The sequence below is a fragment of the Copadichromis virginalis genome, linkage group LG23 (assembly GCF_057382275.1).
Source record: "Copadichromis virginalis isolate Kocher_CV1m ecotype Utaka linkage group LG23, C_Virginalis_male_GT1.1, whole genome shotgun sequence".
NCBI classification, from domain to species: domain Eukaryota; kingdom Metazoa; phylum Chordata; class Actinopteri; order Cichliformes; family Cichlidae; genus Copadichromis; species Copadichromis virginalis.
The window spans coordinates 8,367,989-8,381,289 of record NC_140639.1 but is presented as its reverse complement, the minus strand read 5'-3'; the positions used below and the strand labels follow the sequence as shown (position 1 = coordinate 8,381,289).

General features: G+C 39.8%; 1 protein-coding gene across 1 annotated transcript; it reads right to left on the bottom strand.

The window, feature by feature from the left end:
• Positions 1-100: 100 nt before the first annotated feature.
• On the bottom strand, positions 101-3,207 carry nrl (neural retina leucine zipper). The gene is made up of 4 exons (XM_085449196.1): positions 2,564-3,207; positions 2,154-2,453; positions 775-990; positions 101-506 (listed from the first exon to the last, which is right to left on the bottom strand). The coding sequence occupies exons 1-4, from the start codon at positions 3,176-3,178 to the stop codon at positions 345-347; spliced, it is 1,293 nt and encodes a 430-aa protein (XP_085305322.1). The 5' UTR covers positions 3,179-3,207; the 3' UTR covers positions 101-344.
• Between the last annotated feature and the right edge of the window lie 10,094 nt (positions 3,208-13,301).

Here is a 13,301-nt window from a genome sequence, read left to right as displayed (position 1 = left end):
TCACATTTAAATAAATCTGAGCCTGTGAAGCAGCCCAGGGCTGAGTCTAACCCTATCAATTAACAGTCAGTTCCCCTTTAGTCATTCAAGGGTGGTTTTCACAGTTGTATGATCCCCAAAACAGCCTTCCAAAGTCTCTCTTCCATTTTCTCTTTCACACACACACACAAACACACACACACACACACACACACACACACACACACACACACACACACACACACACACACACACACACACACACACACACGCGTTCTTGTTTCTTCGCTCCAAGTCTGATTACTCATTATTGATTGCTCCACGCTGGCTTGTCTATTTTCTTTGTGCACCCCTGTGGATTAAACTCAGAGGAAGTAGTCAGGGGGCGGGGAAGGTGGGTTGCTGGTGTGGGTCGGCTGGGCGTCACCACCGGTACCATGGTTTGTGCTGAGCAACTTCTCATAGCGAGCCTTGTAGGCGTCTCTCTCCCTCAGCACTCGCGTCAGCTCGCACTGTAGCTGTTCCAACTGATGAGAAAGGAGTAGAAAGATTGTAATTTATCTGCGCTTCGCTGAGCTAAAGTGCAAAGATGCTCACTTGGAGTGCATTATTTATTCTATCTGCAGAATGTGTCAGCAGTTATGTCAGATGCTGCATGTTTTTGCTGTCCTCACCTACTTTAAAACCAGAATTTCCCATTAAAAAGCTGGCTGATATTAATGATTAATGCCAGTGTAGAAAAAGAGGCAAAATCTCAGGTTTGACACTTATGAAAAGAAATTGAAGACTGTGTACCTGCTGGGTAAGCAAATGTTTCTCAGACTCCAGAGCGTGCCTGTGCTGTAAACGCTTGTAGCGGCAGGACTGGGCATAGCCTCGGTTCTTTAGCGTGCGGCGTTTCTGCTTCAAGCGCACCACCTCGTCCTTGCTCACTCCACGCAGGTGTCGGTTCAACTCGCGCACTGACAAGCTCACCAGCTGCTCATCAGAGAAACGCTCGTTCGCCCCGCACTGAGGAACAGATGGAGACGACACACATAAAGAATATGCTGTTTCTCACCATTAATTGGCAACAAGACACATGCAGGAAATTATGGGAGGGTGTGCAGGGTGTGAAGCTGGTTCTGGCAAAGCTTTAGATTCATATATGGAATGAATGGTGTACACATGATGTGTCAAACTGAGTGTGTGTGTGTGGTGTGTGAGCGTGCCTGGCTGTCAGGGGGCACATTCTGGCACCACATGTCTATAATCTGTCATGTAATCTGACTAAGTGTGGGAGACAGTTATCAGGATTACCCACAGCAATAATAGCAGATATTATCATAAGCTCACACTGTGTTCCATATAGAGATCCACCCAGACATCTTGATCAACCAGAACACAGATTACAAAGTTTATTTACCTTTTACATGCAGAGCAGAATATTCACAACTGAGTTATTAATAAGATACTAATGTAGTTTTAAGCAGAAATACTTATCGACAAACATTTTTCTTCCTGAGGACACCAATAACAGGCCGGCTGTATATACAGTTAATGAATGAAGGGATGCACCACCCATGAGCTTCTATGCCTTTGCTTCTATTTATTCCCCATTATTTGTAACGAAAACTGAGAAATTATTACAAAGTAATTAGAAAAAGTGGCTTAACTTTTTTTTTTTTTTTAGGTCTTTCAAGATTTAGTCACCACCAAACTGGCATCACATAACAATCTGCAACATTGAGCCAAAATCTTGGTGCATCCTTTATTGTAATAATGCAAATTTACAGTATACCTTTTAAAATACTAACATTTAGAGATTTACAGATGTCAGATTATAACTAAATTAAATTACAGAATACCTGCAGCTGCTAAACTGTTTTGGGAAAAAATGTTCCCAAATTTTCCCTTAGGTAAAGATTTATCTTCCCTTATTGTTGCCATGTGGAAAACAATCCTTAAAGTGATACTTCAGATAGACAAAGACATTAATAACCATGTTGTAATGGCCTAATCCTAATCCTTTGCTGGACCATCGCTCCCTCCTTCCGCCCAGCCTTTTAATGCGACTGTTTTCTCGCTTCACGTCTTTTCCCTCCAGGAATTTCTCATGGTTTACTGATTAACGCTTCCTGCTGAATATTATAATCATAATTAGGCCCTCTCTTCAATTCTGGATAGATTTGTACCTGATTGGTTTGTGGGTGGTGATGATGGTGATGGTTGCCATGCATGGGGTGGTGCGGGTGATGCTGATGATGGTGATGCTGGTGGTGATGCTGGTGGTGATGAAGGCGGCCCTGGGGGCTGAGGGGTTGGGGGTATGGAGCAGAAGCAGGGTTAGTGTTGGGGAGGGAGGGAGGGCCTGATGAGAGGAAGACGAGTGGGCGATGGCAGATGTCTGCTGCTTTGGCGCAGGAGATGTCACCTCCGCTGTCGCTGCTTGAGTCTCCCAGGTTGCTGCTTGAACTCTGAGAAAGACCTGGGAACTGAAAAGAGGAGGTGCAAATGATGAAGGGAGAGAGAAGTATAAAGTCAGTTGTTTAGTGGGTATATGTATAATGAATAATAACACTGACATAGCATAAGAAATTCTTACCTGTGAGCTAACAGCTGCTGCAGCTGAGTTCAGTAGAGCCTCCACAGCATCCTCACACCCCAGGAAGCCATTCACCTGCCCTCTCTCTCGGTCCCCTCTCTCTGGCACCCCTCCCAAGGCTCCCAGCAAAGTGGCGGGCCCCGTCACCTCACCTCCAAACTGTTGCTGCAGTGCGGCCAGCCAGATCAGGTCCTCCAGAGAGGCTGGGGTCGGACCTTGAGGGCCGCCATGGGCTGGACTGCCTTCCACGTTCCCCTGAGAGCCGGAGCTGATGTTGGAAGTGAGACTGTTGGGTATGGAGAGGGGAAAGGAGATGGAGGAGGACGATGAAGAGAGAGAAGAAGAGCCCGAAGGGGGTGGGTGGGCATCGCTGAATGTGGGCGAAGGTGGCAGTGAGTTGTAAGGGCTGGAGCTCAAGCTGGAGTCCTGTGGTGGGTGGCTGGTGTACGGAGAGCTGGAGGGGTCATGGGTACCAGATTTAGGGTACGCACATGGAGGAGGGAGCGGAGGAGTGTCAGATTTGACCTCAAACTTGAGAAGGTCAAAGTCGTTTAGGTATTCCATGGCCAAAGGGCTTGGGGGGAGAGAAGGCATGGGGAGGGAAGGAGAGGACATGATGTTTGTCGCTGCTGCTGCTGGCGGGAGCTTCAACAGGGTTTTTACGTGTGTCAGGATTGTTGAAAAGTCCAGTCCTCTGACTCAGTGCAGCTCATAGACAGCGGCAGCGGTGATGTCAGAAAGTCCACTGGTTGGTGAGTTTCTTTTGTGAGAAACTGTATGTCCCCTTTTCCTTGTCTCTGTTTCTTTTGTCCTGAAGAAACAAAAAGGGAAAAAAGGGTTTGGATGGAAGGGATAAGAGTAATGGGTGGTTGATGTTGTCTATAAAGAGCTGATAAGCTGTAATTAATGTTACTAATTTTGTGCAGCATAGATTTAGCACTCATAATTAATTAAAAGAAAGCTAAGAAATGATGCATCGAACCAGAAATATGTGTTTTTTATTTAACTTCACTCGTTCTTTTTCCTTATTAAAACTGGAAGCCTACATTACCCATAATAAAAGCTGACAATGATCTTTGAGGTGTGTTGTGTTGCAGGCCTTAGGCTGCAGAGGAGTGGTAAGCTCCTCCTACATCTACATCCAGATTATTTTCATTTGAACTTAATTTCCAGCCTTGAATTTAAATTAGATATTGCACTACTCCCAAGCTCTGTCAGCTCATTCATGAATACATCTAAAGACCCCCTTTAATTTAACCATTTCAGTTTGACTGAAATATATATATATATATATATATATATATATATATATATATATCAGTCAAACTGATTCTATCATGAAATGCCTTAAAAAAAAGGATCAGTTAGAAATGGGTAAACATCAAGGTAGGCTGTGTTTGTATATTAACACACGAATCTGCAGCACACACCTCTTGCATCCCACACATGTAAGCAGTCTGTGTACATAAAAAACACAAAGTTTCATGCACTTAAAAAGTGCATTTCCTCTCTTGTAATTATATCAGTACTGAGCGTCACATTTCTTCTTTTTAAGATCTCCTTGCTAAATGAAGAAACTGAATAAAATGTGCTGCCAGATGCCTTTTGACAACATCTTCTTCTGCATGTCAGGTTTTGCATTTGGAATACTTCCATGTAGAAATACTTTCCAGGTTGCTCAGGAAATGCAATATATCTAGAAACATCCGCTCGCTGAACTCATAAGCAGTTGAAGCAGAGGAATTCACAGGCTTAATCATTTTTGACAGAAAGATCCACAGGTCTCAGAGAGCAAATCCAATTATCGAGCACTTCAGACTTTAATCCAGAGGCCACGACTTTCTAAAATTCTATACAGCTGTAAATTTACTTTTAGCAAAAATTGATAACAAGTTAAAAGTAACATATCAAGATAGTAAAATGTGACCTTTTTTATGCATTTGCTGTCAAATTCATGTTCAAAAACTCGTTTTACACAAAAAAAGAGTTACATGACAATATTTTAGAGTAACTTATAGAAAGTCTGAGACGATAAATGAGTTAAATATTAACATAATAAGTCAAAACATTCAAAAACAAATGAAGAGGCTAAAAGTAGTGTCCTCACAATATAACTGAAAAGTTCAACACTTCCATTATGCTACAGGGGTAAGTGCATCAAAGAAAGCTGTAAGTGGTTTCCGCCAATACTAATTACACTCCTTCAGATGTAATAGTTGTTATTAATAAAATGAACACCTAATTAAAAAAGTCCACCTTTGACTAGTGCCTCTGCTTCACTGCTCATTACTTTCACCCCCTGTGGCTCAAAATGGATTGTAAAAGAAAGCAAACAGTGACAGGGCTCCATGGAGGCCTCAGTCTGGCTCCGGACCAGAGTTACAGCAAAAACACACACATGAGAGAAAAAAGTAGAGTGAAAGCAGGCCGAGATAAAGGCCCGGTGTGAGAGACGGTCAAACAGGCAAAGTGACTGAAAAGATCTTACCGTCGGTCATAGAGAAGAAGGATGGTTACGAGCTCTTGTCAACGTCCCCACTGAACACACACACAAACACAAATAATCGACTGACTGGTTGACTGACACGTTTGGAAAGAGACACAGAGGAAACAGCGTGTGTGTGCATGTGCGTGCGCATGTGAGTGTGTATAGCACTCTGCTACTGAGTGCCACTGCCCCCTTTCTTTCTGTCCACTCTGCTGCAAATCCCTGTTTGCAGCAATCCCCTCCTCTCTCTCTCTCTCTCTCTCTCCGTCTCTCCCCTCCACATCCCTCTCTCATAGTTCACAGGCATGTTCACGCTCTCTGGCAGTGTTTCCCCCGCTTCACTCTGTCACCCCATCCCATATTTTGTACTCCTTTTTCTTTTTCTCTTCTTGTTTTACACGTTTCTGTTTCCTTGCATACACCCCACACACATACCTCCAAATTCCCAACTCTCTCCTTTGATGCGACATATAATTTCTTGCAAAAGAAGCAAAAACACTTCATACATGCACCGCTTCCTTCATCAACTACATTTCAAAACTGTTGTTCTGCAAAACAAGTATCGCTGACACTTCATGAAAGTTTACTCAACTATCTCTGAATATTTATCTCTCGGACATAACAACTTTAACAATTGTGTTGCTGCAAGTTGGACTGTAGGCTCTGTGCTGCCTCACAGTGGATAGTCACATATCCTGAACTGAAAATGAGTCAAGAGCAGCTCTGCTTTAACGCTAAAATGCTGTTAAATATTGAACCTGTGAGTTGTTACAGTCAACCAGGTTAAAGACAAAGTTTTAAAAACTCTCTAACCCACAGACCCTGTCACTGTAACCACATAAGGTCAAATGAGTCTAAAACCATACACTTATTGTGTTGTTTTTCCATCTGATTGGTGCCTTTTTGTTCAAATGTTTCACTGCAATGGAAGATGCTTTAAAAAGAAGAAGCTGTAGAGTATTACTATTAAGGTCACTGGATGTTTACTCGAGACTCACAGATTATACAGGTAACACAAAAACAACAACAACCCACAGAAGAACAAAGAAAAATGGGGGAATTTATTGAAAAAAATTGTTTTAAATTACAGGATTTAGATAAAAATTGTGTTGCAGCAATTGGACACTGTCAATTTAAACCAGTGTCCAACGTACTTGTCAGCAGAGGTGCAATCTGCTCATGTACTGTGCTTTGGTTCAATTTCAAGGTACTTTTATCTTACTTGAATATATTCACTTTTTAAAATTCATCGTGGTAAATTTCCCAGAGAAAAAAAAAAAATATATATATATAACACAGGTTTTGAATATCTAAACCAGCTGGCTGTTGGTTTATTCTAACATGGTTTTATGTTGACAGTCTACAACATAAAGTAATTATATCCACTGATACAATACAATATCTATAATTTTTATAGTATTGCTTTTGTGCATTTGATGCCTAATATTTCTCATTATTTTCTCTGCATTATTGTAGGTCTCTGTCTTACAATATAAATTGCCTTGAGGTGACTGCTGTTGTGGTTTAGCTTTATATAAATAAAACTGAATTGAATGTTTTCTGGTGTAATTTCTATTACCACTGTTTAATATTAAATAAATACATACCAGCAGTGATTCACCCATTAAGCTCATCCCATTTATGGATTTATTCAAACAAAGTAATGAGTCTTAATTATGTATTGCCTACTGGCCCCAAAGGCAAACAGCACTTCTGTGCTTCATTATGTCTGGATTAATTTGTAGCAGTATAAGTTAATATCATTTTAAGCATAAAAGACTGATAATTTAGATGTATGACTGAAAATGTATCAGTGAACAATGATCTCACTAACTGGATATGTTTTCAGCTGGTAGATATTCATCTCTGTGGGTACAGACCCAAAACATTTCAACAAAGAGGTTCGTGATTTGAAATTAGCACCCCCCGCGTCGCCTTACTACCCTGCCTCTCACAGTTAGGATCAAAATCTGTGAACTAATGCTGTTTTTTTTTCTTCTTCCAAGCCATTTAAGTCTGCAGGGAAATGCACAACAAGCGTTTCTCGATGCTCCTTAAAAGCTAAACTTGTTAATCCCGAGTCTCTCAGTGTCTTAATAGCGTCTCGTTCAGGAATCAGTAAGTTAATAGTGCCTTCACAAATCTGATTTGGACTGTAAACAAAACCTTTATTGAAAGCAGACATGCTGACTCGTGGAAAAAAAAAGCACAAGACTGATAAACAGTTTAGTATTTTACTATGTAATTAAAAAAATAAATCTTTAATAAGCAGAGATGTTACTGACAGCTAAATAAGATTTAATAGACATAGTAAAATAGAAAAGAATTTAAAGGTAAAAAGCTTCTGTTCTCTTCTTTCAGTTTCTGTTTCCTCTGCTCTCTACTTTAACCTCTCTATCTGGCCATCATTTGTGTTTCCGGGGAAAGCTTAGCAGCTAAACCAACAGGGCCTCCTGTGAGGGCGAGGGACAAAGAGAGGGAGAGACACAGAGGAACTTACCTCATACTTCATGACAAACACACAATCACTCCTCCTGCATCTACACACATTTATCTTTTAGCATCTCAGTGTGCCTTACACGCAGGTGTGACCTGAAGTTGATTCAAATGATTCACTGTTCGTTTGCTCTTTTATTTTAGAGGCAAAGGTAAGTTTTGAGGTCGTGTGATTAAGATAACGTAGTAGAGGTCGACCAGTATGTTGACTGGCTGGTGTTGTTTTATCACATTAAACACACAGTGACACAAAAGCTTTTTTCTTACATAGAGTAGTAGTAGTAGCAAAAAGATTCTTGTAATAATTAGAAAATTATGTCATCATATATCAAAGAAGCTCTGACTCCTTGAAGCAGAGTAGCATCATATTTGAGCATATTGTATGCAAAGTCCAGCTGTAACTTGGTAACAAGTAGTTGGAACAAAAACAATGACTTTTCTTTTCATTACCATAATTTTTCCATATCATGTCTGGCATACTTTAATTAGAGTACGATGATATATTGAGCCAAACACAGAATCATTTTAATGCAAAACTGAAGCCTCCACTTTCTGAAACCTCAAAAAGCTGATAAGCCAAAGCCCAGTAATAACAGAAGGTAAGAAAAAAAAAAATCCAAACTAACAGAAAAAGTTAGGCACTGGGGACAAAGGCAAGAAACATGGGATTGCACATGAGGGGAAACAGATGATGAGAGAGGTAAATAAAAACTAGATATAGATGGCAGGCTGATTAGTTTACGAGACACAGCAAAGAGAAAGAAAGGAATAAAGACAGAAAGCAAAAAACACAACAATTCACAAAAGAAAACAAAGTACAACATGATGACATGATGTAGGGAAATAACTATAAAGACACACTCTTTGCAAAGCGTAGTCTGGATTTGATTTGCGGAGGAAATGTTTAGCTTAGCTTTGCCAGGCTAACTGTGATGACATCGTATCCTGTTTCCTGTCTTCATGTTAAGCTTACTGACTGCACGCTATGACTTAATATCATCCATGCCGATAAAAATATATTAGTCTTACAATATATTTAGAAAGAAAATACATCATGCACTATTACACTAACATTTCTTCACAACAGATAAAACTGGAAACACTCCCTTGCAGGATGCTTTTAGATGTAAATTGATGATCTGGCAGAAAAGACTCCGAAAACTTGAGCAGGCTATTGGCCCTGACCCCCTGAATGTGACACTGACCCCCCTATCAGCTCTTAACCCGGTTTCATAGCCTTCAGAATTACTACTTAGAGGCTCTGAAGGCCAACAGAGGACATGACTTGGACTATTTGGACTGTACTCCCCCCCTTACTTCCTTCACCACAGGAGCTACTGAGAAACTCAGGATGAGGCCAACTACAAACAGCAGGAGGAAACAACTTGTTGACAAAAAGCAGGAGACATGAGTAAGAGAATACAGACAGATAGGACGGAGGGAATGAGAGAGTGACTGATTTGAGGATAGACCTGGACTGTTAGGACAGATGGTGTTAGCTGGAGCACTGTAGGGTCCCAGTAACTCGGTCTTATCCCACAGATACATGTCCTAATCCTGACTAACTCTGCTACAAGCAACAGGCTTACCCGTCTCACCTCACAGGGGCTCCCTCCCTTGTCCTTTGTCTCCTTCACTCTTCATGCACACACGCAAACACACAGAAACAACACAGTACTCAAAAAAGATACGTGACCGGTTAAATGATGCCTGTAGGATAATCACATTGTGCCAAAGACACAAATGTTATATTATGCTTTATATTTCGTCCTGGTTTTACAACATCTACATGCACTAATTTTGACTTTTTTGACTGAAATTTTATTTGTAGTGGCTTCAAAAAGTAGTTTCTATATTAAAAGGATTGATGGCAAGTATTTTGGCTTTAACTTGAAAGCGACATTACAATTAATATACTACTAGGATGTATTCCAGTTCTCCTAATTTATAGCACAGGTATTGAGTTATTTATAATAGTAATCATCATAGACTGTATATAAAGGATGGCTCAGTGTTACGGCCCTAGCAGGGCCTCCTCCTGAAGGTGCCTGTGTGGGCGTGTCCTTCAATCTCTCCTGCCTTAGCTGCCACCTTTTTCTTTTGTGCAGCTGACTCTCGTCAGTAATTAAAGGGATTTAAGCCCAGGGACAGGTGAGCTCTGGCCCAGAGTGCCATGTGCAGCTAGTGAGCTGCCCTCTCTCTTTTTGACTTATGTTTTACTTTATTGACCAATAATTGACTAATTTGTTTGTTTCCTTAAATGGTGATAGCGGCTTGTCCGTCTCTTTTAGTTGAATATTAACAGAAACTTTAATAAAACTCTTTAATTTAACCCTTTTGCCTCCTTGACTCCTTTTTCTGACCTGGACACTTTTTGTTACTCCCCCCTCACCTTGTACACCACTCAGGGGAATGTAACGCTCAGATTAATAGTCTATATGTAATTATTTTGACCATGTTTTTGCTTTGAAATCATATGTGACATCAAGAGGGAGAATTTTTTAGGAATCATGGGCTCTGCATTCTCTGGTAAATCACAAGGTTTGACCATGGTTTACAAAATTAACATCACATGGGACTCAGTAGGATGCATAACTAGCAATTAAGCCAATAAATTCATCACGAATGCATTTAGTGAGGACATAGATCGCAGGAGAAGTAGGATAATTTTACCTTAGACTTGAATAGAATTGGATATTCTTTTGCAACCTGTGTAGCCGCCCACTGTTGCCTATTCCAAATAATACAGTTTTTGAAATATAGTCTTTTATAAAAGGTCTGTGATTATTATATGCCTTTTGTGAAAATGACATATATGCAGCATTTATCCCTTTTGAACATACTGCATCCACAGATCAGCCACAATATTAAAACCACTGACAAGTGAAGTGAATGCCATTGGTCATTTTGTTATGATGCAACGTTCTGCTGATGTGGCTTCTGGTGCACCCGGATGTGTAAGCCTCTAGAAAGCCTAACCCTGCTGCTAAATTCCTGGTGCAAAGCACAGGACAGCTCCAGACGTCCTGTTTGCATCTCCCAACTGATCAGAGCACGATCATCACAATATTCTGCAGATTTGTTTCATTGTTTTGGCTGAATTGGTGTATAACTAGGCTGCTTACAGTTTACCTTATGATGAGCAAGCAGAAAACCCATGCAGAATGTTGTGATGCATTCATAATGACCGTGTACATCACATTGGCTCATTATCTTTGGAAACAGCCATTTGCATAAATATTCTATATACATTCTTCCTCTGGGGTCTTTGCTTATCATTTAACTTCCTTCTCCTGGGTCCTCTAAGCCGAGTGTTTTTCTAACAGGCTTCTAATCCATCACTTCAGCTGCTAAGCTTTAAATTGCCCATTTAAATTTGACTTTGAACTTGTGCACCTATAAGCTTACACATTTCATATCCTGTAAGCTATTTACAGTCTTTTATTGATTTCCACTCCAGACCGTCTTACTCATCTGAATGGAATTATGAGGCTAGTCACGGGATTAGATCTGATTCTCCCTCTGAAACTAGTGTCAGATTAACAGATACCTGTGCCTACATAAACCATCTGTAATGTACACATAAGCTGTCAGAAGCACTGCTATTACCTCACCTACCCTAGACTCAACCATCTATTCCCACCTCAGATCAATGGATACACTTATCGTCTCTATTTGTACACTTCTACTGATATTTTGATATTTAAGAGTTTAATCCTTTGGAGACATTTGCCACAAAACAAGCTACAATCTTAAAAGGAAAATAACACATATTATGATGTTCTTACTATTATTCATACACATAATGCTTGAATACTGATCACTTTAACTCGCATCATAATTATGCACTTACAGAATATAAAATCCATTAATAAATGAACTCTTCATTTGATCCATAAAAGCCATAATTTTCTTTTTTTTTTTTTTTTTTTAAATAATCAATTAATGACAGACTCTAAATCTGACAGTTTAACATGTCTATGAGCACAACATTACGTCAACACTAAACACGCAAACAAAAAGTATTAGACGGCTTTAATCTTTAAAATAAAAACAACAAAGATGAAGAGAGATAGAAATTGGGGGTGGCAACAGACAGAGAGACAGAGGCGGTGGTTTTGGAGGATGAGCATGAGGAAGAGAGGGATGAAGGGATTAAGGTGGTCGATACTTTGGCTCCTCTCCCAGACTGAGAGATGACACTAAATCTGTTAATTCATTCCCCCTCTATGCCCCTCCCTCCATCCTCACTCGTGTGGCTGTTCTGATTCTTATCCTCTTGCAGGATTAGGATATTTTTACTGTCATTCTTAATGTCACAAACACGTCAGGCACTTTAATGCTAATACTATTCCCTGAGTTAATAGTGCACCTCACTTATCAATAATTCAGATGCAGTAAAATTTTCAGTAAGATCGTCAAACTTTTTGAAAGTATCTACATTAGTGCAAGAATAAAAATAAAACATTTATTTTAGCTGTTAGGACATTTACAACTGTGTTTGCTTTAAACAGATTCTGCAGACGGATGTTGTGGTATTTATGAGTTAATCTGGTTATTTTGGTGGGTTTGCATTGCCTCGTTTTTCTTTAGAAATAGCTTTGCCTCTTTGTGTTTATGTTCATACTGCACTGTATTGTACAGCATACCTCCTTTATGCTTTGATCATTTAAAAACTGTAATAAAGGTTTGTTCTTTTTATAACAGTATGTGTTTCAAGCAGTTTTATTAATTCTAATATTTGATTGAATGTGTGGATTTAATTTTACTCATGACAAAATGTGATTTTTGTTAACAATTTCCAATTCATTTCAAATTAGTTGAAGCTGTTCCTCTTAAACACCGCAGTTTATCCTAGAATCCACCTGCAAGTGCCACCATGCTCCAACAGCCCAAAAATGACATGTTCAACATTTTAACCTATACTTTTCATTTTTTATACAAACTTTTCGTGGACATATTGTACCTAACAGTATCTGTGTATGTGCATAGATGCACATCTATGAATGTACCTCAACACCTCATCTATGCTTTTAGATAGACACACTCGCATAACCAGTATCAAGTAAATATACATACACCCCCATTTTCATTGGTTACTAATATTTTGGTTTGGGTAGTTTAAAAATGATTTGTATATTTCCTCTAGTAATAATTGCATTTGTCCATAATTAGGATTCAAAGAAACGTTAGCTTCACCATGTTGTAGATTTCCTTCACAGGTATGTTCAACTGAATTAGAAAATCACATGGCAGCAACTCAGTGCATTTAGGAGTGGTTCAGGTGTCCTGCTGAAGTTCAAACTGGGCATCAGTGTGGAAGAAAGGTGGTTTAAGTGACTTTGTATGTGCTATGGTTATTAGTGCTAGATGGGTTGGGCTGAGTATTTGAGAAACTGCTGATTTACTGAGATGTCACACACTTACTGTCTCTGAGGTTTACAAAATATCCAGTGTGCTGCGGTTCTTTGGGCCAGACTGCTTTGAGCTGATAGGAAGGTAACAGTAATTCAAATAAGCACTTGTTACAAGCAATGTATGCAGAAAAGCATACCATAGAAGCTTAAACATTAGCGAGAAAAGCGTTACATGGTCTAAAAAGCCTCCATCTCTGGTGTGATATTTGGATGGTAGATCAGTGGTGTAATAGTGTGAGGGATATTTTACTAGCACACTTTGGACTCCTTACCAACAGATGAGCATCCTTTAAATGGCACAGCTTACCAGGGTATTTTTGCGGATCTAGTCTATATC

What these genes read in the sequence shown, in the direction of transcription:
- nrl (XM_085449196.1), bottom strand. Translation starts at nt 3,178, where the DNA reads ATGTCCTCTCCTTCCCTCCCCATGCCTTCTCTCCCCCCAAGCCCTTTG. An exon ending in CAGCAGCTGTTAGCTCACAG is followed by an intron (nt 2,454 to 2,563) that starts GTAAGAATTTCT and finishes TCCTCTTTTCAG; the next exon opens with TTCCCAGGTCTTTCTCAGAG. An exon ending in AACATTTGCTTACCCAGCAG is followed by an intron (nt 507 to 774) that starts GTACACAGTCTT and finishes CTTTCTCATCAG; the next exon opens with TTGGAACAGCTACAGTGCGA.